At 53.0% G+C, this 24176-nt stretch overlaps 2 protein-coding genes across 2 annotated transcripts; both read left to right on the top strand.

Annotated features, from left to right (window-relative positions):
- Positions 1-2908: 2908 nt before the first annotated feature.
- On the top strand, positions 2909-8791 carry PRR14 (proline rich 14). The gene is made up of 11 exons (XM_003795811.3): positions 2909-3673; positions 3797-3965; positions 4865-4986; positions 5059-5239; positions 5786-5829; positions 6030-6139; positions 6640-7228; positions 7364-7433; positions 7513-7604; positions 7873-7944; positions 8404-8791. The coding sequence occupies exons 1-11, from the start codon at positions 3651-3653 to the stop codon at positions 8681-8683; spliced, it is 1752 nt and encodes a 583-aa protein (XP_003795859.1). The 5' UTR covers positions 2909-3650; the 3' UTR covers positions 8684-8791.
- A 1672-nt stretch (positions 8792-10463) lies between these two features.
- On the top strand, positions 10464-23264 carry FBRS (fibrosin). Its single transcript, XM_003795812.3, has 18 exons — positions 10464-11998; positions 12281-12460; positions 13194-13229; positions 13325-13354; positions 14436-14484; positions 14577-14877; positions 16288-16589; positions 16798-17003; positions 17119-17163; positions 17386-17481; positions 17714-17782; positions 18881-18910; positions 19282-19353; positions 19663-19780; positions 19886-19966; positions 20944-21027; positions 21179-21386; positions 21483-23264. The coding sequence occupies exons 1-18, from the start codon at positions 11543-11545 to the stop codon at positions 22072-22074; spliced, it is 2955 nt and encodes a 984-aa protein (XP_003795860.2). The 5' UTR covers positions 10464-11542; the 3' UTR covers positions 22075-23264.
- The last annotated feature ends 912 nt before the right edge of the window (positions 23265-24176 follow it).

The raw sequence follows: 24176 nt of genomic DNA on the forward strand, positions 1-24176 counted from the left end.
TATACAAACCAAGAGCAGCCAGGCTTCTTGTCATTTCTTAAGGGTAGTTCTTGGCAAAGAGTCATCCATCCCTAACTGACCATCCCACCCATCTCAATACCCTGCAGCCACAATCCAACCCAACTTGCCCTGGCTGGCCTGGAACTCTAGCTAGAGGATTATAGACAGAAAGGTACGAAGCAGGCAGCTGGCCTGAGGATCAGAAGGGATAGGACCCTAGAGAGCAAGATGAAGCAATTTTGATCATACTCTTTTCACCTATAGATTGAGAATTAATTTTCAAGCACATTTGGATGTGTCTTATTTGCCTTAATGTTCCACGTCTATTTTGAGATAGGCATAACAGGGTTTAATGTTCCCATCTTATACACGAGACCACTGGAACCAGGAATAATAAAGAAGATGAGAAACCCAGAGTATAAAGGGGCCCAGAGTTTCTGCAGAATGACACAATCACGTGCATTAACAGCCAATCTCCAGCCACAATGCCAACCCCACTGGAGCTTCTTTTCACTGGGTCATTACCCACTGGCCACACCCTGTAGTGTGTAAATAAGTGATGGGTAAGATAGAAGCTTTTTTTTTTTTTAATTGAGACAGAGTCTCAGTTTGTCTCCCTTGATAGAGTGCTGTGACGTCATAGCTCACAGCAACCTCAAACTCCTGGGCTCAAGCAATTCTCTTCCCTTAGCCTCCTGAGTAGCTGGGACTACAGGCTCCTGCCACAATACCTGGCAGGTGTTTGTTTAGCAGGCCTGGGCCAGGTTGGAGCCCACCAGCCCCAGAGCATGAGGCCAGCGCCCTAATCATTGAGCTATGGGCATCCAGCCTTTTTGTTTGTTTGTTTGTTTTGTTGACATGAGTCTCAAGTTGTCACCTGGGTAGAGTGCTGTGGCATCATAGCTTACAGCAACCTCTAACTCTTGAGCTCAAGTGATCCTCTTTCCTCAGTTTTTCTATTTTTTTTTTAGTAGAGACAGGGGTCTTGCTTTTGCTCAGGCTGGTCTCAAACTCGTGAGGTCAAGCAATCCACCCATCTAGGCCTCCCAGAGCGCTAGGATTATAGGCATGAGCTGTTGCTCCTGGCCAAAGTAGGAGCTGTTAAAATGGCAGTCACAAAAAGGGCAGAAGTGAGACTGTGAAGCTGTGAAAGCTCACCTTTGCTGGCCTGAGCTAAGGGCCACATTTCCGCCTTAGACATCAATTTGATGAATTCCAGTGCCCCAAGTTAAGGTCATACATTTAGGGCTAGGGTTTGGCAGGACTCTCCCTACTGTTTTCTCAGGTTCTCACCTTTTCTTTAGATTACTTCCTTTGCCCTTGATGTTGCTGACTTATTTCAGAATCCTAAGATTAGGCTTGTTGTGCTTTTGAAGGCTTTTTCTGCCCTGGGGCCAGGGAAGCACCTCACTAAGGTTGGGAAGAATCGGCCAAGCACTTGGAGCTGGATGAATCATCACTATACTTCCAAGAAATATCCTCAGGCACCACACAGCCAACCCTTACCCAGAGGGAGGACATCTCTAGGTAGAAGAGATGCTGCCTACTCTCACCAAAAATCTTATAATGGAGTTATAAAGGACTTAGGAGGCCTAGAGTTACAGAGAAATGCAGGAGTCCTTGGGGACGGAGTTGAAGAGTCTTCACTTTCCACAGAAGTTCTTACTGATTCTGCTCTTTCCATAGCACAGTATCCTTTCTATTTCATTACTTTCATCCTTCACCTCCCTGAGAAAGAATTATGCTGGGCTGGGAGGGCTTTGGGCTCTCATTCTGTCAAGAAAGTAAGGGCTGGTTTGGACAAGGCAATCGGGAAGAAGGGGAATTAGTGCAGGCACGTGCTTTGGTTTAGGTGGTGAGGGTGCCTTCACAGTGCAAAAAGCCAGTACATACCACTTCCTCCCCACCAACCACCTGTCTCTTGGTTAGAGCTCCATGCAGCCTCTCCCAGCAGTGGATCCCACTCCTGGTCCCTTACTACACCCCAAGTACGCAGGCCCCACGTGAAGTGAGTGGCTTCTGGGAGCTGGGAACAGAAAGATGGAAGCAGGCCAGGCCTCATCGGGCAAGCCAAGGAGGGTTATCGGTCTCCTGCAATGATGCTCCTGAGACCTCTGCGCGGTCGCAGACACCTCCACTCTTGAGGGGAGAAGTGCAATATACAACAACACTCAAGCGAAGTGAAGCTCCAAGCCCCCAGCTCCCTCCCCACTTCAGCTCAGGCCAGTCTCTCCCGGATAGGAGCTCTTCGCACGAGCAACGGAGCCCACGAAGACAGTACCAGTCCTAGTTTTCGACCTCAGATGTTTGGACGCAGGGTCTCTGCCCCACCTCCCAAATTCAGACCCTGTGGTCTGGGAACCTTGTAAAGGAAACCAGGATGGTGCTGGAACCAGGTTTAAATAAGGCCACTCTAGGAAATTGGGAATTTCACATATCGTTAGTACTCAGTGGATGTTTATTGGCTTACGGACGAAAGAGCCAGAAGGTGCCCTTAAAAAACGTGGCGATATTCTAGCTTCATTACGGTTGCCTCAGTATCTCAGGAAACCTGGCATTGTATTTGGCGACTGACTGGCCCTGAAAAGATGACGCCATCCTTTTCACTGAGGTTCCAGGAGGACCAAGATAATTGCCCTCAATTCTAATGGCGGCGCTGCCTAATCTGGCTTCTTGCCCCTAGGGGTGATGGCTGCCAGACGGCTTCACTTCGTTTCTCACCACCCCGGAAGACGGGGACCGGCGATTGGGCGGTGCCCGGAGACTCCGAAAAGAAGGCTCCTGGTGGTTGGGTAGTGCTGGGTAAGCCTGGTTTTAAAGGAGCCGGAGGTGGGAGCCGCCGAAGACCCGGGATCCGCGGGAGGCGGCGGTGAGCGGCGCGCGGGGGAGGGCAAGGAGCGGCTGGAGAGAGGGCGGGGAAGAAAACATTTGAACTGTCTGGTCCCGGGCTAGGGGAGAACGCTGGGCGGAGACCCAGGGAGGGAGGGGGTGTCTGTGGGCGGGACCTCCCAGGATTGGAGTGAAGGGGGTACCTGGTTGACAGTGGATCCCCAGGGATCCAAACTGAGTTTGGTGATGCTCAAACTCGAACCGCCCATGTCTGAGCGGAGCTTCGCGGAGCTGAAGCTCATAGGGGGAGGAGAAGTCTCGCACGGTGTCTGATTGGAGGAACCGCGCTGAAGGAGTCTTTCGGCAGGGATCCAGTCTAGGGGTTCTGGTGGGAGGGAGGGTCGTTGGTTTGTGGAGTCCCCGGCCACTAGCTGGGAGGAATCCAGAGGAACGAGAGCCTCCCAGGACTGGGATCTTGGCGTGGAATCTGCAGGGACAAAGGCCTTGGGAGGCTCAGGCAGTGGGAGAACTGGGGCTGCCGCAGTCCAGGTTCTCACGGCAGGTGCCGGGCAGGGCGCGAGTGATCCGCTGATCCAAACGGCGGCAGCGGGAGGACACCCGCTCCGGGCGGCCAGCCGGCCGTGGGCGTCCTTCTGCGCCCTAGGGCTTGGGCCCGTGGGTTACCGGGAACCGCGGGCGGACCATGAAGGGCGGAGCCCTGGGGGAGGGACCGGCCCTCATACCCCACTGCCCCACTCCCCCCTTACCCCAGGCCACAGCCTGGGATCCCCCAGGGACCCCCCGGAGCCGCCGCTTTCCCCATGGACTTGCCCAGGGACTCCAGGTGAGAGCGCACCCCGCCCGCCTGTCTTGAGCTTGGGAGACGGGGATTCTGGCGGCTGTACCGGGAAACTATAGAGCCAACGACAGGTTCAGAAGACGGTTCTCTGCTTCTTTCACCCTCCAGCCCGCCTGGCCAGCCGCGTCTGTGCCGTCAGCCCCTGGCTCGAGCATTATGGGGAGCCAGAAGCCCGAAACGGCCGAGGCTGCAACCCCTGGGGGCCCCTTCTCCCCTGGAAAAGGCCTCTCGGCGGGTTCTGGCAGTGGTGCTTGAAGATGTCATGACCTCCCACATGGTGAGCCCCCCAGAACTAAGATGCCCTCTTTTACCCCACACCTCTCCTCAGTACCACAGTTGGACCAAATCCAACTGAAAATAACTGATGTCCAGATACTTAATTTTCATGCCCATTCTTCAGGCAGCCTCCTCTTCTTTTTTTTTTTTTTTTTTTTGGAGACAGAGCCTCAAGCTGTCCCCCTGGGTAGAGTGCTGTAGTATCACAGCTCACAGCAACCTCCAACTCCTGGGTTCAAGCGAGTCTACTGCCTCAGCCTCCCAAGTAGCTGGGACCACAGGTGCCCGCCACAATGCCTGGCTATTTTTTGGTTGCAGCTGTCATTGTTGTTTGGCGGGCCCAGGCTGGATTCGAACCTACCACCTTAGGTGTTTGTGGCTGGCACCTTAGCCACTTGAGCTACAGGCGCTGAGCCAGGCAGCCTTCTTAGTGCTAGAGACCTGCTTTGCTCCCACTTACTCTAACCTAGGCAGGGTCTCCAGTGCCTATCCTCTACCACCAACCGCACTGGAACCACATCCCTACAACTTTTAAGTATGAGAAACCATTCTGGTTTCTTCCTAGCCCAACATCCCTGGAAAGCAGGCTGAGGTCTTTGGCTCTATTGCACAGATAAGAAAAACTGAGTCCCCAAATAAAGCAGTGATTCACCCAAGGTTCCCTTTCTTTTTCACTTTTTGAAATAGCCTGAGAGATTACCCAGGTCCCACCCCTGCAGTTTAGGATTCTGTAACACCCGGCCATTAATTCACTAAAATTTACCTCTTCTTTGGGGATTTGAGTGATTTCTAGTCATAATCTGTCACCTTTTTGACTAAAGATACTATTAAGCACAGAGAGACCCTGTCCAGACCAGCCACATTCCATCTCCTTACTCTTGACACCTCTTTTTCTCACAGGTCCCCCTGCTGCCCAAAGAGGAGAACTCCATCCCAAGGCACCACAGCTACCATCAGGATTCTGTCCACAGCCAGCCACCTGCCTTGCCACCCCGACAGGCTGTGTGGTCCTCACAGGCCAGGTAAGCATGGCAGGATGGCGTGTATTCCGGGGACAAAGCTGAGCCCCTCTGACCTTCCTGTTCTCTCTCTAGGCTTCCCGACCCACTGCATTTGTGCCGAGAGCCCCTGAGCCGCATCCACCGGTCTTCTACTCTAAGGCGGCAATCAAAGACAACTCCTGGCCCAGAGGAGGGCCCTTCACAAAAGATGGACCGGGTCCCCCATCCCACCCTGGTGGTGATGCTGGAAGACATTGCCAGACCCCAAGCTGAGGTATGGGAACTTAGGATAAGGATGTCTGGGGTTCAGCTGGGGGCAGGCACTCTAGTGGGGATAGAAGTAGGGGAGGAGAGGGCTGGGTGGGGTGGCTCACACCTGTAATCCTAGCACTCTGGGAGGCTGAGGTGGGTAGATTGCTTGAAATCACAGGTTCAAGACCAGCCTGAGCAAGAGTGAGACCCTGTCTCTACTAAAAATAGAAAAACTGAGGCAAGAGGATCTCTTGAGCCCAAGAGTTGGAGGTTGCTGTGAGCTATGACACCACAGCACTTTACCTAGGGCAACAGCTGGAGACTATCTCAAAAAGAAAAAAAAGAAGAAGAAGTAGGGTAGGAGGCCTGAATCTTGGGTGGACTTCTTTCAGGATAAGGAGGATAGCATTTTAGGTGGCAGCTGCTGCCTGAGCAAAAACTATATGAAAAAGTCTCTGGTGTAAACCCAAGCAGGTATCTGAGGACTGAAAAGGTTAGGATATGGAAGGCTAAGGAAGCTAAAGGAGGTTTCCTTGCCTCCTCACAAAAATCCACTGTTTTTATCCAGGGCTTCATCCATGAGACCCCCAATTTCATCGTCTCAGCGCAAAGGTGAGAGGGCTGGAGAAGGGACTATAACAGTATCCAGGCAACAGCCATCAGTCAGGTCACCAGAGCCAGGGGCATGAGGATTGACCTATCCAATCTTCCTTGTCATACCTTCAGAATCCTTAAGGGAGAGGGGAGGTGCTGGCTCAGGTGCGATCTGGACCTAGAAGTTTCTCCAGCCTATACTTTGCCTTTTCACCCAGAGCTGAGCCCATGAGGATTGTTCACCAGCCAATGCCTCCACCCAGGGACCTAGAAGCCCCATTCCAGCCATCTATCCTGCCTGAAGACCCACCAGAGAGCCCACCACCAGGTAAAGACTTGGAGAGATGAGACTTAGAAAATCCTAGTTGGGCGGTGGGTAGGGCACCAGCCCCATATACCAAGGGTGGCAGGTTTGAACCCGGCCTCAGCCAAACTGCAACAAGAAAACAGCTGGGTATTGTGGCAGGTGCCTGTAGTCCCAGCTACTCGGGAGGCTGAGGCAGGAGAATCGCCTAAGCCCAGGAGTTGGAGGTTGCTGTGAGCCATGACCCCACGGCACTCTACCAAGGGCAATAAAGTGAGACTCTGTGGAGGTGGGAGTGGGATTACCCCCACTTAGGGCAGAACTAGGTGTGTGAAAATGTCACATAGACTTCAGAGGCTTGAGATTCATGTCCTAAATGCAAGACTAGTGTCTTAGGGCTACCTTTATTCCTCTATTCCTCTGTAGACAAAGTTTATTGTTTGGGGGAAGGGCTGAGGCCACTGAGGTAGAACTTAGACGTTTGCAGCTGAGGATGCCTACCTGTGACCCTCTCCTTTCCTCAGCCCCAGATCCTGCTCTGGAGCCCCCATCCACTCCACCACCGTCCAGCCTTTTACGTCCCCGCCTCAGTCCCTGGGGCTTGGCCCCCCTCTTCCGCTCCGTCCGCTCCAAGCTGGAGAGCTTTGCTGACATCTTCCTCACACCCAATAAAGCCCCACAGCCCCCACCCCCATCAACTCCCATGAAGCTGGAGTTGAAGATCGCCATCTCTGAGGCAGAGCAATCTGGGGCTACTGAGGGCACTACATCTGTCAGCCCCCGGCCCCCTATCCGCCAGTGGCGAGTTCAGGACCGCAATACTCCAGCACCTCTCCTTAAGCCCTTTCTGGGCCGAAGCCACTCCTGTCCTGATCTGGGGCCCCCTGGCCCGGGTACCTGCACCTGGCCACCTTCTCCGTCCCAACCAATCCGGCCACGGCCACGGCGGCACACTGTGGGTGGTGGGGAAATGTCCCAAGCCCCACCACCCCCTCGGCCCTGTCTCCGGAAAGAGGTCTTCCCTCTCGGAGGAGTGGGAGCCTCCCCTTCTCTCGCTACATCTTGCTTGTCCACGGCATCCACTTCCTCCATCTCCGAACCAGCAGAACCCAGGTAGTGCTCTCAATAAATCTTCCTTGAAGCCCTGGCCACAGCCTGGGCCCAGTCTCCTTCCCTAAGTATCCAGTGGCAGGAAATGGGGATATTGCTGTGAATATTTTTGTCCCTGAGCCTTGACCTTCTTGGCAGATTGGGCTCAACCAAGGGGAAGGAGCCAAGAGCCTCAAAGGACCAGGTGCCTTCAGACCCTGAGACCAAGGTAGGAGGAGTACAGATGAAGGGGAGAAGTGGGGACTTGAGCCCATGTTACTCTTTCACCTTCTGCCCCATTTTTCCAGACCATGGGAAAGGTTTCTCGGTTTAGAATACGCAGGACACCAGTCCGTCCTCAGCCAAACCTTACACCAATGGGGCTGCCTCGACCCATCAGGTGAGAGGCTCATTGAGCATGGCGCTATCTTGGTTGAACAGGTATAGGGGCCAAACATGTCCCCTGAAGTGTGGCTTTGTCTCCTTTCAAGGAGCACAGTTAAGCCTAGAGGATTCAATTCAGCGTGGACATGGTTTGTGCTTGGAACTGCCTATATGCTTCTCCTGTTCCTCATATGTCCCAGAAAATAGAGACTAGGCTTTACTTACCATTTTTTCATGTTTCACTAACCCAAGGATTTTCAGTGACCTCTCCATTTTGCTACCAGGTTGAATAAGAAGGAGTTCAGCTTGGAAGAAATTTATACCAACAAGAATTACCAATCACCTACAACCAGAAGGTAAGAAACTTAGAAGGCTTAAGGAGTGACAGTGGAAGGCTGGAATCAAGGGGCATGCTGGCAACCAGTTCCTCTCTCTCCTTTGTCCAGGACCTTTTTTTTTGTAGTGAGAGTCTCACTTTATCACCCTCAGTATAGTGCTGTGGCGTCACACAGCTCACAGCAACCTCCAACTCCTGGGCTTAGGCGATTCTCTTGCCTCAGCCTCCCCAGTAGCTGGGACTACAGGCACCAGCCACAATGCTCGGCTATTTTTTTTTGTTGCAGTTTGGCTGGGGCTGGGTTTTAACCTGCCACGCTCAGTATATGGGGCCAGTGCCCTACCCACTGAGCCACAGATGCTGCCCCCCATTTATTATTATTATTGGGGAATCATTGAGGGTACAAACAACCAGGTTACACTGCTTGCATTTGTTAGGTAAAGTGCTTCTTATAATTGTGTCCCTCCCCCACGTCTAGGACCTTTGAGACCATCTTTGAGGAACCCCGGGAACGAAATGGGACTCTGATTTTCACCAGCTCAAGGAAACTCCGGCGGGCTGTAGAATTTCGGGATAGCAGCCTTCCTCGGTCCCGGCGGCCATCCCGTGGGATCCGGGCTACAGCTGGCAGGACCTTGACTCCCAACCTGGCTCCCAGCACAGATGTGGGACCCCTGCTGCAGCAGCGGCTGGAGGAGCTAGATGCCTTGTTCTTAGAGGAGCAAAAAGTGGATGGAGAGGAGCCTCATCGGACCTAGAAGCCCTTATCTGTTTATATATCCATCCATTCTCAAGGGAGGTGAAACCTCTGAGGCAGTTTTATTTTTTTTCTCTATATTTCTAGTAAAGTTTTCGATGTTTCTGATTCTTTTCTGTCTCTAGCTGAGTTTGAGATTGATTGACTGTATTGGCTGTTTCTAGGTTGGCCCCAAAGGACTGGGAAATGGTGATGCCAAAGAAGGTGACAGGTGCAGGGAAAGGTGAAATTATTGGAGATACTCACTTGGAGTATGGGATATGGGAAACTAAAGGAGGCGTCCCTATTTCCCCACAAACATCAGAAGTCCAGGGACACTCCTGAATCAACTCCAGATGATACTGACACCCTGAACCCTGGTCAGGGTTATCCCAATTCACTTACATCAAGGAGACGGAAAGGCCTATAGTGGACCCAGGCCTTTTTTTTTTTTTTTTTTTTTGAGACAGAGCCTCAAGCTGTCCCCCTAGGAAGAGGCTGTGGCATCACAGCTCACAGCAACCTCCAACTCCTGGGCTCAAGCAAGTCTCCTGCCTCCGTCTCCCAAGTAGCTGGGACCACAGGCACCGGCCACAACGCCTGGCTATTTTTTTTTTTTGGTTGCAGCCGTCATTGTTGTTTGGTGGGCCCAGGCTGGATTCGAACTCACCACCTTAGGTGTATGTGGCTGGCACCTTAGCCACTTGAGCCACAGGTGCAGAGCCGGATCCAGGCCTTTACCAAAATATCCCTGAATTCCTCCTAGCATGTTGGTCAAGACCTATTCAAGAGCTAAGAGTAACTAGCCATAATTACCTGTAACAACCTGTCAACAGGTACTTGACCCGGACATAGTCCTTTGAGAGGGAATGATAGTCATTTTATAGATAACAAGACAAAGTGAACATGTCAGAGCACTGTCCCCATCAAAACGGCAACCCATGCAACAAGGACAGAAGTGGCATTGTTCATCTTTTCTTAAGCCAGTCAAAGTTAGAAGTGGGGCCCATCTTTCATAACTTAGAGGCAACATGAGCAATGGCTAGAACAGACTCAGGAGCTAGGCTTCTTGAATTCAAACCCTAGCTGGGAAACCAATAACTTGTGTCAGTTCCTCTCCTTCCTGTAAAATGCAGCCAGTAGCAGTACCATACAATCGTTATTACCCATTAAGTATATGTGAAAAAGCGCTCAGCTCACAAGTGCAAGGTGTTTTTTAATTGTTAGGGAGGCCAGCACCATTGCATTGGACCAAGAGGTAACGGACGCAGTTTCCTTCCTGTGCGTCCAGAGCCCGCAAGGCACGCGGAATCCTCGGACCATCCTGTATCACAGGGCTATCCGCGGCGCAACCAGCCAGACGGTGGCATCACCACATCGCCCGCGTGAGGGGCCCCGCCGCCTGCTGGCTACGCCAAGCGGCGGAAAGGGAAAGACCACGTAACTGGGGGGCGAAAGCGCAGCCGCGCGCCACCCAGCGGCCAACCGCCCCCAGGCTTCGGGCACCACAACCCAAATCCTCGCCTCTACGCCGTCAGGAGGCGGCCAATAAACGAAGAGCAGGAAGAGGCGGGGTTATGTCAGGGGACCGCCCCAAACACCTACTTCTAACCAGTCGAGTCACAAGATTTGAGGAAGGGCGGAGCTAATCTGACGTAACCCAATCCAAGATTAGAGGGCGGTTACATATTACCCACTCCCATGAGGTTGACTCCGCCCTTTGCCTTGACGTATATTTCTCAACCTATCCACGACTGAGTTTGTTGAGGGAAGGGGGTGGAGAGTTGGAAAGAGGCAGAGAGGAAGGAGGCTTAGTCTGAGGAGGAAGAGGGAGGAGGGGCAGGGAAGTCCTGGCGGAGAAGAGCCTCAAGACTCCACAGGAGACAACAGGAGTGTGCGTTGGAGTTCCCCCGCTGCCCAGCAGCCGTTTCGGATCCCCTAAGACACAAGTCAAACAGAAGGAGGAAAGGAGGAAGAGACTTTTATGTCGGCGGACAGAGAAGCTGTACCCGTCAGTGTTGCCTCACATCCGGGGCTTTGGAGGGCAGGCCTCGCGGCCCCGCCCCCCCTCGCGCCTTTCATGGCGACCGGAGGCGGAGGCTGGTGGAGCTGGGCCTGGAGGAGGCCCCTTTAAATCTTCTTAAAGGGGTGGCCACTGGACTCGGCGGACTCCAACGCCAGCCTTAAAGGGGAAGCCGCTGAACAGAAGCTGACAAATTGAGAATTGAGCTGTTGGGAGAATTAGGGCGAGCGGGGTTTCTCACCTTTTCCTACACCCCCCACGCAAGAAGTCCTTTAAATTCAGCTTAAAGGGGAAGTGGCCGCTTGTGGAGGACTAGAAACTAACTCTCCGAGCCCTTAAAGGGACGGCCTCTTGTTTCAAGGACCCTAAACTCCTTAAAGGGGTGGTGTCTTTTAGCCGGAGGACTTGAGACACTTTTAAAGGGGAGGACTGCGTTTCGGGGCGAGCTTTCGGCCCCTTTTAAAGGGGTGGCCCTTCCTCTTCCTCGGGGAGACTTGTCTCGACCCCTGGCAGGGGGCGGCCACCGCACTAGGCCGCCGGACAACATCGGATCGTCTTAAAGGGGCCGGGGGCTGGACAACTTCAGGCCTCGCCTTAAAGCGACGGCCGCCCTGCTTTCGCCGTCGCGGCCCCGCCGGACCCAAAGGGGGGCCCTCGGGCCTGTCGACCTGGGGGCGGCGCCGGCTCTCGGAGCCTTGGCCTTGGGGCAAGCTCGGGACCAGCAAATCCTGCTTTAAAGAAGAAGTCGTGGCCCTCTCTTCTCTGTGCAGCCGTCTTCGCCGCGCCTGCGACCCCGGGCCTGCGGACAGGCCGCTTCGGGCCCCGCCACCTCCGGATGCGGCGCTGAGGGCGGTCGCCATGGAGACGGCAGCGGCCGCGGCCCCGGGCCCTGGCTGGGCACCTGAGGGGGAGCGACGGCGGCGACGCTGCTCGCGCCGAGACCGAGACAGGGAGCAGCGGCGCCGCCGAGGTCCAGGCAGCGACGCGCCGCGGGCCCTGTTGGCTGCCCCGCGCGGCTCCTCGTCCTCGTCGTCACCGCCACCGCCCGCCAGGCCTTGGTCGTCAGCTTCGTCTGGAGAGCGTCCTGGGGGCCCGAGACGGCGGCGACCTCGTCCCAGGCCTCGACCCCCACGACCCCGAGCTCGGAAGCGGCCTGCCGGCTCGGGCAGCCGCGGGGAGGAGGAGGAAGAGGAGGAGGAGGGGGGTGCAGACGACGGGGAAGCTGAGGAGGAGCCTGAAGAGGAGGAAGAAGAAGAGGAGGACTTGATCGATGGCTTCGCCATCGCTAGCTTCGCCAGCCTCGAGGCCTTGCAGGTGGGGCCTGATGGGGCTGGGGGCCTTTGGGGATTTCAAAGGTGTAGAGAGAAGGGTACTAGAGTGGGTGGAGTTGAGGGGGGAATGCTGGCACCCCAAACCAGAGCAACCGGCTCCTCTGGCCAGGCCTCTGCCCCACCCTGGGGTGGGAGGAGATAGAGCTAGTCTCCAGGGACCAACCAGGTTACCCAGCCTGAGGGTACTTTAGTAGCCTGGTCACCCCCAGAGAGGTTGGGAGCTTTCCTTTTTCCATCCACTTCAGCCCCACCTCCTTCTCCACAGAAGGATGCATCTCTTCAGCCCCCAGAGCGACTGGAACATCGGCTGAAGCATTCTGGGAAACGGAAGAGGGGGGGCTCCAGTGGAGCCACTGGGGAGCCAGGGGACAGCTCTGATCGGGAGCCTGGCCGGCCCCCTGGGGATCGGGCCAGAAAATGGCCCAATAAGCGGAGAAGGAAAGAGGTGAGCTTATTCCAGATCCCCATCCTTTGAAACTATTTAGGTAGAAGGTACTTGTAGAATCAGCAGTGCCAATGCCATCTGTGAACAGTGACCCGGGTCTCTAAGGGCAAAGAGGAAAGCAGAGCAAATTTGAGACCCTGCTTCTATCCAGGTCTTGGATAATCTGATTTGTTTACAGTTAGACTCACCTGATTTTGCCTAGTACTATGTCTTCTTCGAACATGTTGATAATTTAGAAATATGTCAAAAGGACTTATTTGAATTATAAGTAAATTAGATGTGGTCCCTACCCTTCTCTCAAGGTGATGGCAGTCTAGCAGCAAAGAAGTAGTCAACAAGCAAATCTTAGGCCTTAACTTGAGAAACTAAAGAAGGCGAAGGTCTGGGAGAGATGCTTTAGAAACCCACATGAGGAAGCCACTCATTCTGTCTGGGGGATGGGAAGAGGTCTGTGGTTAGGGAAAGCCCCCTGGGATGTCTTAGTCAGGCCCTGAAGTACATACTCAGAAGTTTGCGAAGAAGAGAATTAGAGGAAAAAGTTGTTTTGGGGAAAAGCACAAAGATATGAGAACCTGGTATATTTAAGGAAAGGCAAGAACATTGAGAATGAGTCGGCAGTGTGACAAGCAGCTAGAAAAAGAAGTTGAGAGTAAATCAGGAGAGATCTTGAGGGCCTTACTGGGAGCTGAGACATTATCTGTCTCCCTTACCTCTGGACTCTGGTCTTTCTCAGGCCTCCTCCCGCCACTCTCTGGAAGCTGGATACATAGTAAGTGCTGTCCACCTGTACGGGCCCCTCCCCTTTCCACCTTGGGCCCCACTCCTCTTCCTTATGGTGATACCTCTGTCTTTCCTTCTCCCCAGTGTGACGCGGAAAGTGATCTGGACGAGAGGGTGAGTGGGGCTAGAACTTGGGTGGGCAGTGTCACCACTTACAAAAGGGATTGCAGCTTAAAGAACTAACGTGTGTGACAGAAAGCCTCCCATTGAGTGTGGAATATGGGTTAGGTTGAGCCAGGATTAGATTTTTGAAAAGAAGGGAGAGGATTGGGAGAGCAAATGGTTTCTTATATTTGGTGACTAGGGTTACCTGACCAAAGGGTTAGCTAACCAAAGAATGAAAAATTCATGTCTTTTTGTGCCATCCTTTCCAAATTCCTTGGAGCTACCATTGGTTCTTCACAAAAAATCCAGAGTGGCTGGAGAAGTGAGCTGGTCCTTCTGCTAGCCAATAGTCTGTTCTTATAATGGTCTCATAAAGTAGAGTCTGAGCGGAGACTATGATGATGGTAGTGAGGACATTAAACCATTATAAGTCAGTAAGTGTTAAGAGCTTGTCCCATAAAGGTATATTTCAGTTTCTTATTCTGGCCGTTAAACTTGTTTTGAGATTAATGTGTTCTAGCAGTTAATGCTCTACCCATTTGGCCCCTGTAAGTAATTAAATTTGCACTCCCTGATGTGTACGTTGTTTCCATTTCAAAAGTTCGCTTTGGTGAACCAGAGATTTCTTGTCTACCCAACTATCTGGTTGTAGCTAATTGTTGCCTTGAGAATGGAAGCCAGTTCTCAAGAGTACCTGCAAGTCTGCCTTTTAACAAAGACTCTGGATTTCTGAGTATCTGCAATTAGTTTAAAATGTTTGCTAATGCTTATGAACTAAACAAATCTGAAGGCCCAGTAGACCTGTGGGGCAGTATCTGACATTTTTTGATTTTCCTGATTCTCTGCTACTTAAGTGCTGCTTCAACTCAGTTCTCCTGGCCTGTCAGATTCTTGGGCTCAGGTGTTCCACTCTATTCTCCAAGTTTAGGACACCTAGAGCCCACACTCTCTGAGGGATGTCAACTAAACTGATGGAACAGATTTGTCACTGCCACTAATTCTTAACAGGCTCCAGAGGCTGTTGACCTTCCTGGGTGGAGATTGGTTGGATTGACCACAATCTCACCCTATCCCTACCTTTCTTTCTTAGGTCTCTGATGATGACCTCGACCCATCTTTTACTGTCTCAACCAGCAAAGGTTGGTCCCAAAGGCTGGAAGTTGGAGGGAAGGGAGGGAAATTGAGTGAGCATGGGCCTCAACTGAGCATGTCCACCATCTTGCCCTCACAGCCTCGGGCCCCCATGGCGCCTTCAATGGGAACTGTGAAGCAAAACTCTCCGTGGTCCCTAAAGTGTCGGGCCTGGAGCGGAGCCAGGAACAGCCCCCGGGGCCCGACCCGCTGCTAGTGCCTTTCCCCCCAAAGGAACCGCCGCCTCCACCGGCCCCTCGGCCTCCTGTCTCACCCCCTGCACCCCTGCCGGCCACCCCCAGTCTGCCACCCCCACCCCAGACCCAGCTGCAGCTTCGGGTCTCGCCTTTCGGCCTCCGCACTTCTCCCTATGGCAGCAGCCTGGACCTCAGCACTGGCAGGTAAGTGGTCTGGGGGTTTGATCTGGCATGGAAAGAGCTGGTCATTTTGTTGCCAATCCCTGCATTCTGTGCCGGGGAATGGGATGGCACCTATAGGATATATCTTGAAAAAGGATTCTGAGGCTGAAAAATGTGAGAGACACTGGGTGAAACAAATTTACTGAGATTACTACAGGATTATCTGTCCCCTTTATACATTCACAAATAGGAAAATCCAGTTTGTGCTATTTCCCAATTTTATTTGCTGGTGATACCTCCGTAAGGCACATCTGCCAGGGATAGTGTTCTTTGGAACACACTTTGGGAAATGCTGACATGATTAAGAGTGCTGGCTTTGGTGTCAATCAGACCCACATTCAAATTTTTGCTGTTTACTGGCTGTGTGATTTTTGACAAGACACTTAATCCCTCTGAGCCTTTATTTCCTCTTTCTGTGAAATGAAATAATAGCACCTTCATCTTAAAGCTATTATGAGGATTAACTGAATGAATGCAGTGTTTCCCAAAGTGTGTACACTCATCATTAGTCGTACGTGGGATGATTTCAAGTCTTATGTGAGTAAACTTTTTAAAATAGTCATGAGTTTAATGACAAATAAAGAATCCTATTTGTGAAAAAAAAATAGTCATGAGTTAGCTTTTAGTGTTTTTGAAAACTATGACTGCTACCTTAACCCCTTGATTTCATGTATTATTGCTTTGGGTAAAACTAAATTAAAAAAAAAAAGAAACTGAGTTAAGTTATAGAAAGAAGTAAAGGAGTACAGGTGGTTAAACTGTTGGGGACAGCACTTGGGAATGTGGTGTGAAATGTTGGAGACTTACATTAGCATATGAAACAAGTGCCAGCACTTAGCCTGCAGTACGTGCTCACCAAAGGGTAAGAGTTGTTGATGCTATCACTATTTTTATCGTCGCCATCATTATCATTGTTATTATTACTGAGAAAACTAAGGCTCAGAGGGGGCAGTGACTTGCTCAAGGTCACCCAGGGCATTAATGGCAAGATGGGCCTAGAATTCAGGTCTCCTGACTCCTGGGCTGGTCCAGGGCAGTTCTGCTTCCACTGTCTTAGGGTGGGAACCCAGGTGGCCTTTTATAATTAAGCGTCAAAATGAATGATCTGTTTTGTGCTGTGGTTGAGTTAGAAGGGAGAGTCAAATGGCCAGACGCTGCAGAGGCAGCTATGTGGAAGAAGAGACCTAGAGAGAGAAAAGAAAGGGTCACTGGATGTGGGAGGTACCTCAGTTTGAGGATTGGTTCCATGGGGGGGTCCTTGGGCTTGGGCTGGGTTCTGCCACCTCCCATGTTGGAGAACCAGAGTCACGGTATCACCCAGGCTTCTGACCCCTTCCCGTCAGAGCTGGCACCTCCCAACCCCCTCACTCATCTCCCCACTTCTCTCCCCAGCTCTTCACGGCCGCCCCCCAAGGCCCCGGCCCCTCCCGTGGCTCAGCCTCCCCCCTCATCATCCTCTTCGTCCTCTTCCTCCTCATCTGCCTCCTCCTCGTCCGCGCAGCTCACCCACCGGCCCCCGACGCCCTCACTGCCCCTGCCTTTGTCCACCCACAGCTTCCCCCCCCCAGGGCTGCGGCCCCCACCACCACCCCACCACCCTTCCTTGTTCTCCCCTGGCCCCACCCTGCCCCCACCCCCACCCCTGCTGCAGGTGCCAGGGCACCCTGGGGCCTCAGCCGCTAACGCCCTTTCTGGTGAGTTTGGGGTCCTGGCCGGGGGGCGGTGGGGGGCCATGGCCCCGGGCTTGGGCCCTGTCCACTTTGGGGCATCTGGGCCTCAGCAGATAGCAGGGCTTAAAGAGGGAGTGGCTCAAGGCCACAGGGAAGGCCAGTCACTTGGGCCCAAAGAAGGCTGATATGGTGGTGACAGACATTAAAGCCTTCTCCCCCTCCCCTCCCACAGAGCAGGACCTGATCGGCCAGGACCTGAACTCTCGCTACCTGAATGCCCAGGGTGGCCCTGAGGTGGTAGGGGCAGGGGGCTCGGCCCGGCCCCTGGCCTTCCAGTTCCACCAGCACAACCACCAGCACCAGCACACCCACCAGCACACCCACCAGCACTTCACCCCTTATCCCCCGGGCCTGCTGCCACCCCATGGCCCCCACATGGTGAGCTCCTTATTGGGCCGGTGAAAAGGCTCAGAGGCCTGGAGGGAGGGTATGGCTTCCAGGGTAAGGCCCTGGGTCCCTGGCTGGCAGCTTACTCTTCCCTTCTCTTCCCTAGTTTGAGAAATATCCAGGAAAGATGGAAGGCCTTTTCCGACATAATGTGAGTGTGTGTGTATGTGTGTTTGTGTGTGTGGTGTGGGCATGGATGCTTCAGTGTGTTGCCCTGACTATTGGGGTCCAGTCTTCAGCTTCAAAAGCAAGAGCCCTGAGCCTGGGAGAGTTCCCTGGGAGGTTTTAGGGTAGAGGCCAGAGGACTGATGGACAGACCAGACTTGGGCTGCACCTCTACCCCCTGCTTGGACTAGTCCCCTTCTCTCCACAGCCGTACACGGCCTTCCCTCCCGCAGTGCCTGGGCTACCACCGGGCCTCCCGCCGGCTGTCTCCTTTGGCTCCCTGCAGGGGGCCTTCCAGCCCAAGGTGAGCTCCCAATCTGGACACCACTGCCTCCTACCCTTTATAAAAGCCCAGATACCCCAGATCCACGTATCTTCTTCCCATTCCTCAAAACCATCCTTCTGCCCTTCCCTTCTGAACCCAGGTTTCTTTAAAGCCATGCTCCCTACCCTGTCCCATCCCCTAGCTTGGTTCTAGGCCCCTTTTATACTCCATGCAAGTTATCCTGTCTGATCCCTCCACTCCCCTTTCCCAGAGCACGAACCCTGAGCTGCCACCACGACTGGGGCCAGTGCCAAGCGGGCTCCCCCAGAAGGGGACACAGGTGAGGGGGGCTAGGGCAGGTCCTGGGGAAGCTGGAAGTGTGTTTTGGGAGAGAGCAGAGTCAATTGAAGGAGAGTAAACAACTGTCTTCTCCCTTTAAAATATGATCAAGGTTGTTTTCTGAGTATCTAATGAGAGGGAATTTCTGTAATTAACAGGATTTCCCAAGCATAAGGAATAGAAAAAGTTACATGTAGCTTGGCACCTATAGCACAGTGGTTATGGCACTGGCCACATACACTGAGGCTGGCGGGTTCAAACCCGGCCCCAGCCAGCTAAACGACAATGATAATTGCAACAAAAAAAGTAGCCAGGAGTTGTGGCAGGTGCCTGTATTCCCAGCTACTTGGGTAGCTAAGGCAAGAGAATCACTTAAGCCCAAGACTTTGAAGTTGCTGTGAGCTGTGATGCCACAGCACTCTACCGAGGGTGACATAGTGAGACTCTGTCTTAAAAAAAAAGAATTTCATAAGATTGTTCTAGGAATAAGATTATTTAGGGCAGTGGTCTTCAAATTTTATAACTCACAGAACCTTTTTTTTTTTTTAAATAAATGACATCATTCTAGGAAATCTTGTTCATGAAACAATGAAAAGATAAGCTGCCCCTTTGTGAAGTGGCTGGGGAGCTAGAGCCTTCCCTCCCTCTTGGAATATGTAGCAGCCTGAGACCCCAGGGCTCTGAGAACATTATGAAAAGCACAGGACATGTTTCCTAAAGGGTAGACTAGACCAGAGATTTTCCAACTTCCTTAAAAGGGATTTGTTCTAAAGAAATCATAAACAGACCCCCGTATTACAAAGCTGTTAATAGGATAGCTTCTCTAGTTGAGAAATCTGTCCAGCCTGCCCACTTATCCAACCCCCAGCGGTCCAAGCAGGGTACCTCCCTGGGGCCAAGTTCTGAAACCTCATACTGGAAGAGAGATGCCTAGAAGAGAAGAAATGGGGAAAGGCGTTTTGGCCTGAGCAGGAAAGATTTTAAAGAGCTACGCAGTCTCAGGGAGGTGTCTGGTGGGTGAGTGGGTGCTGTGGAGATCAGGCACCCAGCTCAGTAAACAGGTCTGAATCGCTTCCGATCTCTCCTTTGCCATCCCCAGATCCCCGACCATTTCCGGCCACCTTTGAGGGTGAGTTGGGTGAGGACTCAGGCTGCATGAAGCTGGGGGCTGGTGTCAGGGTATTTGAGGGGGATCTTGCTTGGGAGCAAGTGAGAAGTTCAATACAAAGAGGCAGCCAGATGCAAAATAGCAGAAAGTAAAGGGATTTCAGATCACAGACTTAGGCTCAGAGGTAACTGGCTATGGGACCTTGGGCAAGACAGTTTATCTCTCTGAGCCTCAGTTTCCTAGGCTATAAAATGAACCTAGTCATCCCTCAGTTGGAGGGGTGATGAATGGGGTTGTTGTGTGGCAAGCCTGGGCCCATGGCCAGGTCTGGAATGGGTGATGAGTGAACGTTCTTTCCTTCCCCTTTCCCTTTGGTCATCCTGGGGCGGCAGAAACCAGGGAAGTGGTGTGCCATGCACGTGCGTGTGGCTTACATGATCCTGAGACACCAGGAAAAGATGAAGGTACTGGGGCTGGAGGGCTGGGGAGTGGGTCTGAGAGTCAGGGGTTGCCTGAGCTCTGTGCATCTACCTTCAACAGATCTCAGTAGAATCTTGGCCAGACATTCTCTCTTATCCCCTGTCACTGCTGCACTTTTAGTTCTCTGGCTAATTAGGGTGATGGTCAGAGAAGGCTCAGAGAGAGCAGAAGATAGGCATCTAAGCTCCATCTTCGTGCCAGCTAGCTTAGCCCTTGGAGGGGACCTAAGGGTGGGAGAGCAAGAGCAGGACCAGACCTGGCTCTACACTCACTGCTCCCTGTGTCCCACGCAGGGTGACTCCCACAAGCTTGACTTTCGGAACGACCTCCTGCCCTGCCTTCCGGGGCCCTATGGGGCCCTGCCCCCTGGGCAGGAGCTTTCCCACCCGGCCTCCCTCTTCACTGCGACTGGTGAGTCTAGCCAGCCCTCTTAGGGCCTGAGATTCCCTGTGTAAAGCCCAAGACTCACCTTGAGCCCACTTAGCCTCATCAGAATCTCCCACCTCTCTGCCCCAGGTGCCGTCCATGCTGCAGCCAATCCTTTCACGGCAGCTCCCGGGGCCCACGGACCCTTCCTGAGCCCCAGCACCCACATTGGTAAGAGCCAAGGGCATGTTGGGCAACCCAGGCCTTGTCCCTGACTTCCAGGAATTCTCAAGGTGGGGATGGAAACCAGACTTAACAAGCAGCTGGAATGGGGGTAGACCTGGTTTCACTTGCTTTGTGATCTTGGGCAAGTTACTCCATCCCCTCTGAGCCTGATTTCCTCATCTATAAAATGAATAGGGAAAGACAGGGTAATTTGCAGTCTCTACCAGGTCATACCCTGTCTCTGAAGTAGCCTGTGTAGAAGGTAGTATGGCACCTGCAAGAAAAGGGCTGAGGGAGGCCTATAGGGTAAGGGATGGGCATGGGCACTGACTCCTAGAGATCTCAGCAGGCTTTTTGGGAGATTTATCCTGGGTTTGAGTGGACAAGGAAGAGTTGAAGCCTGATAACATAGAGGAAGGTGTTCCTGGCTGTCGAAATTTTGAGATGCCCAGGGCCTGGGGTAGGGGGGTAGGTTGGTATTTCTGACTGGCTTTGTGACACATGCATGAAGTTAGGGTCAGGGTGGGAAGGGCTCTGCATGTCAGATGGGAGAAGCCAGCAGTGGGTTTGAGACAAGTGGCTCGCTACAGGGCTGAAATGTGCTAAAATGGATTCAGGTGTCTCTTTAGGGGGAGTGGGAGGTGAGAGCTTGACCTCTGGTATTAGGCCCTGGGTTGATTGTACCACTCACTGGCTAGATGACCGTTAGCAAGTCATTTTACCTCTCTGAGCCTGTTTCATCATCTCTATCTCTAAGCAGGAATGATCCTGTCTGCCTCATGGGGCTTGTTGTGAGGTTATTCTACTCCATGCATGTCAAACCCCAGCCTTATCTAGCCCAAGGAAATGCTTAGGGTGTGGTTGTTAAGACCATGCATCCAGGGGTTCTAGCCTGCTTGTGGCTCTGCCTCTTCCCAGCTGTGTCTTCATACCTGCTTGGAGCCAACTCTTCAGTCTCTCACCATCCCCTTTTTCTTCCACAGATCCCTTTGGGCGTCCCACAAGCTTCGCCTCCTTGGCTGCCCTCTCCAACGGGGCCTTTGGAGGCCTGGGCAGCCCCACATTCAGTAAGTATGGGGTGGGTTGTGGTGGGGGGCTATGGCACATAGCCGGTATATGATATAACCGGTAATATGATCAGTTGGGGGGCCTGGGAGGATACCTGAAGGGGCCTTTCTCTCCTGGCCCCTATCACTTTCTACTTTGCTCTCTGCCCAGACTCCGGCGCCGTCTTTGCTCAGAAAGAAAGTCCAGGGGCCCCACCAGCCTTCGCCTCCCCCCCAGACCCATGGGGCCGCCTGCATCGCAGTCCTCTGGCCTTTCCTGCCTGGGTCCGGCCCCCTGAGGCCGCACGAACACCAGGCTCAGACAAGGAACGGCCCGTGGAGCGGAGGGAGCCCTCTATCACCAAGGAGGAGAAAGACAGGTATGCTTGCCCCTGCCCACCTGCACTGGCTTCTCTCCCATCAGTCTCTGCCCACCAATGGACTACCTTTATTCTCTCTTCCATACCTGTCCCCAGGGATCTCCCCTTCTCACGGCCCCAGCTTCGAGTTTCTCCTGCTACTCCCAAGGCCCGGGCTGGTGAGGAAGGGGCCAGGCCAGCCAAGGAATCCGTGCGGGTAAAGGAAGAGCGGAAGGAGGAGGCTGCCGCTGCCGCCGCCGCTGCCGCCGCTGCTGCCGCCGCCGCCGCCGCCCCCGCCGCCGCAGCAGCAGCCACCGGGCCTCAGGGCCTTCACCTGCTGTTTGAGAGGCCCCGGCCACCCCCTTTTTTGGGCCCTAGTCCACCAGAGCGCTGTGCCGGCTTCCTGGAGCCAACCTGGTTGGCAGGGCCCCCACGCCTTGCTAGGCCACCTCGCTTCTATGAGGCGGGTGAAGAGCTGACTGGACCGGGCGCTGTGGCTGCTGCCCGCCTCTATGGTCTAGAGCCTGCTCACCCCCTCCTATATAGCCGCTTGGCTCCTCCACCGCCACCTGCTGCGGCCCCAGGAACCCCTCACCTTCTTAGTAAGACCCCACCAGGAGCCCTTTTGGGGGCACCACCTCCACTTGTGCCGGCCCCTCGGCCCAATTCCCCACCTAGGGCCCCTGGTCCAGCTCGGGCTGATAGGTGAGGGAAAGGGAAGGGCAGGGGCAAAGCTCCATCTCCCCTTTCCTTTTGACAAAGTCCTAGAGCTGAGGTTTTAAGCCAGGGCTGGAGAGCAAAGGTCATAACCTCACCAGCCACCTCTGAGGTCATGGAACCTGGGAGCAGAAACCCCAACCCCCACAAGATAAGCATCACATGGACCATGGGGTCACTGGGAGAGTAGAGGTCACAAACCTCTAGAGAGAGAGAGGTGTGTGTGTGTGTACATGAGTGTGGGGGTCATTTCAGAGGTCATAGCTGATGATCTCCTGAGGTGCACCATTACCCCCCTACTGAGGGCCTCTAGGCCCTTGGCCTGCCTCCCCAAGGGCTCACTAAGCCAGAGGCCAAAGTGCCCACCTCCTCTTCACCTACCACCCAAGTCCTCATGCCCTCCTAGGGCTGGGGGAGGAGGGGCTAAAGGAAGGGGGGTTCCATGTACATATTTATCACCCCTTCCATATAGCCCCCTAGACCTTTTGTACATTTTTACAGGGGTGCCCTTCCCAATAGTCCCCTTCCTGGTTAATTAAATCCTCAGACTGGTGCTGTGTTCCTAGCCTCTGGCCTCTCTGTGGGGGAAAAGGGGGGTTGCAGGGGGAAGAGCCAGGAGGAGATAGGCAGGAACCTAGGGCTTATCCCTGGGAATGTGGGGTCCAGCAGGAGGTGGACCAACAGGGGAAGGGACCTAGGCTGGAGGGAAAGGCAAATACTTCTGCTTGGCTGACAGCCCAGGTTCCCCCCCACTTGTTCCTGTTAATTCTGTGTGCTCCCACCCCCAAAAGGCTCAACCTCTAAGCCTGAGACTCTCCCATCTCTTAATGGCTCAATCCCTCTCACCCCATTTCCAAGTGCCCCCAGGATTCCTGGGCCCTGTTCCCCTGAACCCTGTTCTCCAAAATCCTGCCCTGGGCTAAAGGGGGCCAGAGAAGGTCACCATGTACCACACACCAAAGAAGGGGGTCGGCCCAGGGGTGGGCGACACAGGCAGCTTCTTCAGCAGCCTCACGGCAGCAACCCCAGCCTTCCCAAAGCAACAGGCGCCTCTAGGCTGGGGCCCGACCTTAGAAGGCAGGGGTCAGTTTAACAAAACCATACATTGACTTTTTTCCCTGGTCGGGCTTATTCTGTAACATGATTTGCGGATATTTATATAAAAATGAGTGTTACAATGAGGCCCCTGGCTCCTCTTTCAGTGTGCGTGGGGTGGGGTGGCCTGGGGTGGGGTGAGGTGGGTCCTGGGGTAGGAGCAGGGTGAGGACAGCGCTGTCACTATCCTGATGAAATTTATTCCTTCCTTGGGAGAATTACTCTGCTACTTCTGGATGGATGAGTTAGTATTGGGCACTCAATTTTTTCACATTATTTTTCTACAGCCCAGGAATACATACTATATAAGATTCAAATAATACAGAAAGACACTGAGCAAAACATATTTCCCCTTCATCTGCCAACATTCTCAAACCCCATACTCTTCCCTTCCCTAGAGGTAACCACTCTCAATCATTTGGCATAACATTTTTCAAGTTCCTTTCTATATGTTTATCTACAAGTGTATGTCCATTCATAGTTATGTTAGAAAATACCTTGTTTTAAATTTACTAGTTTTTGTTTAAAGACATGGTCATTATAAAGCAAACACAGAAATACATAGTACAATGGGAAAATAACCCATAATTCCACCTCACAGAGATAACTGCTATTAATTGTTAGGATAAATTCTTCCAGTTATTTTTCTGACGATTACAGACCACCACAAAAAAGCAAGTCACACATTTTTGGTTTCCAAATGCATATAAAAGTTATGTTTACAGTATACTGTAGTCTATTAAGTGTGCAATAGCATTATCTAAAAAAAAATGTATGTACCTTAATTAAAAAATAATTTTATTGCTAAAAGAGGCTAATGATCATCTGAACCTTTAGTCGTGATCTTTTTGCTGGTGAAGGGTCTTGCCTTGATGTTGATGGCTGCTAAATGATCAGGGTGGTGGTTGCTAAAGGTTGGGGTGATTGGCTCGGCGCCTATAGCTCAACCGGCTAAGGCGCCAGCCACGTACACCTAAGGTGGCGGGTTCGAATCCCCAG

This window comes from Otolemur garnettii, unplaced genomic scaffold (genome assembly GCF_000181295.1).
Source record: "Otolemur garnettii isolate 467f Iridium unplaced genomic scaffold, OtoGar3 scaffold00096, whole genome shotgun sequence".
Lineage (NCBI taxonomy): Eukaryota > Metazoa > Chordata > Mammalia > Primates > Galagidae > Otolemur > Otolemur garnettii.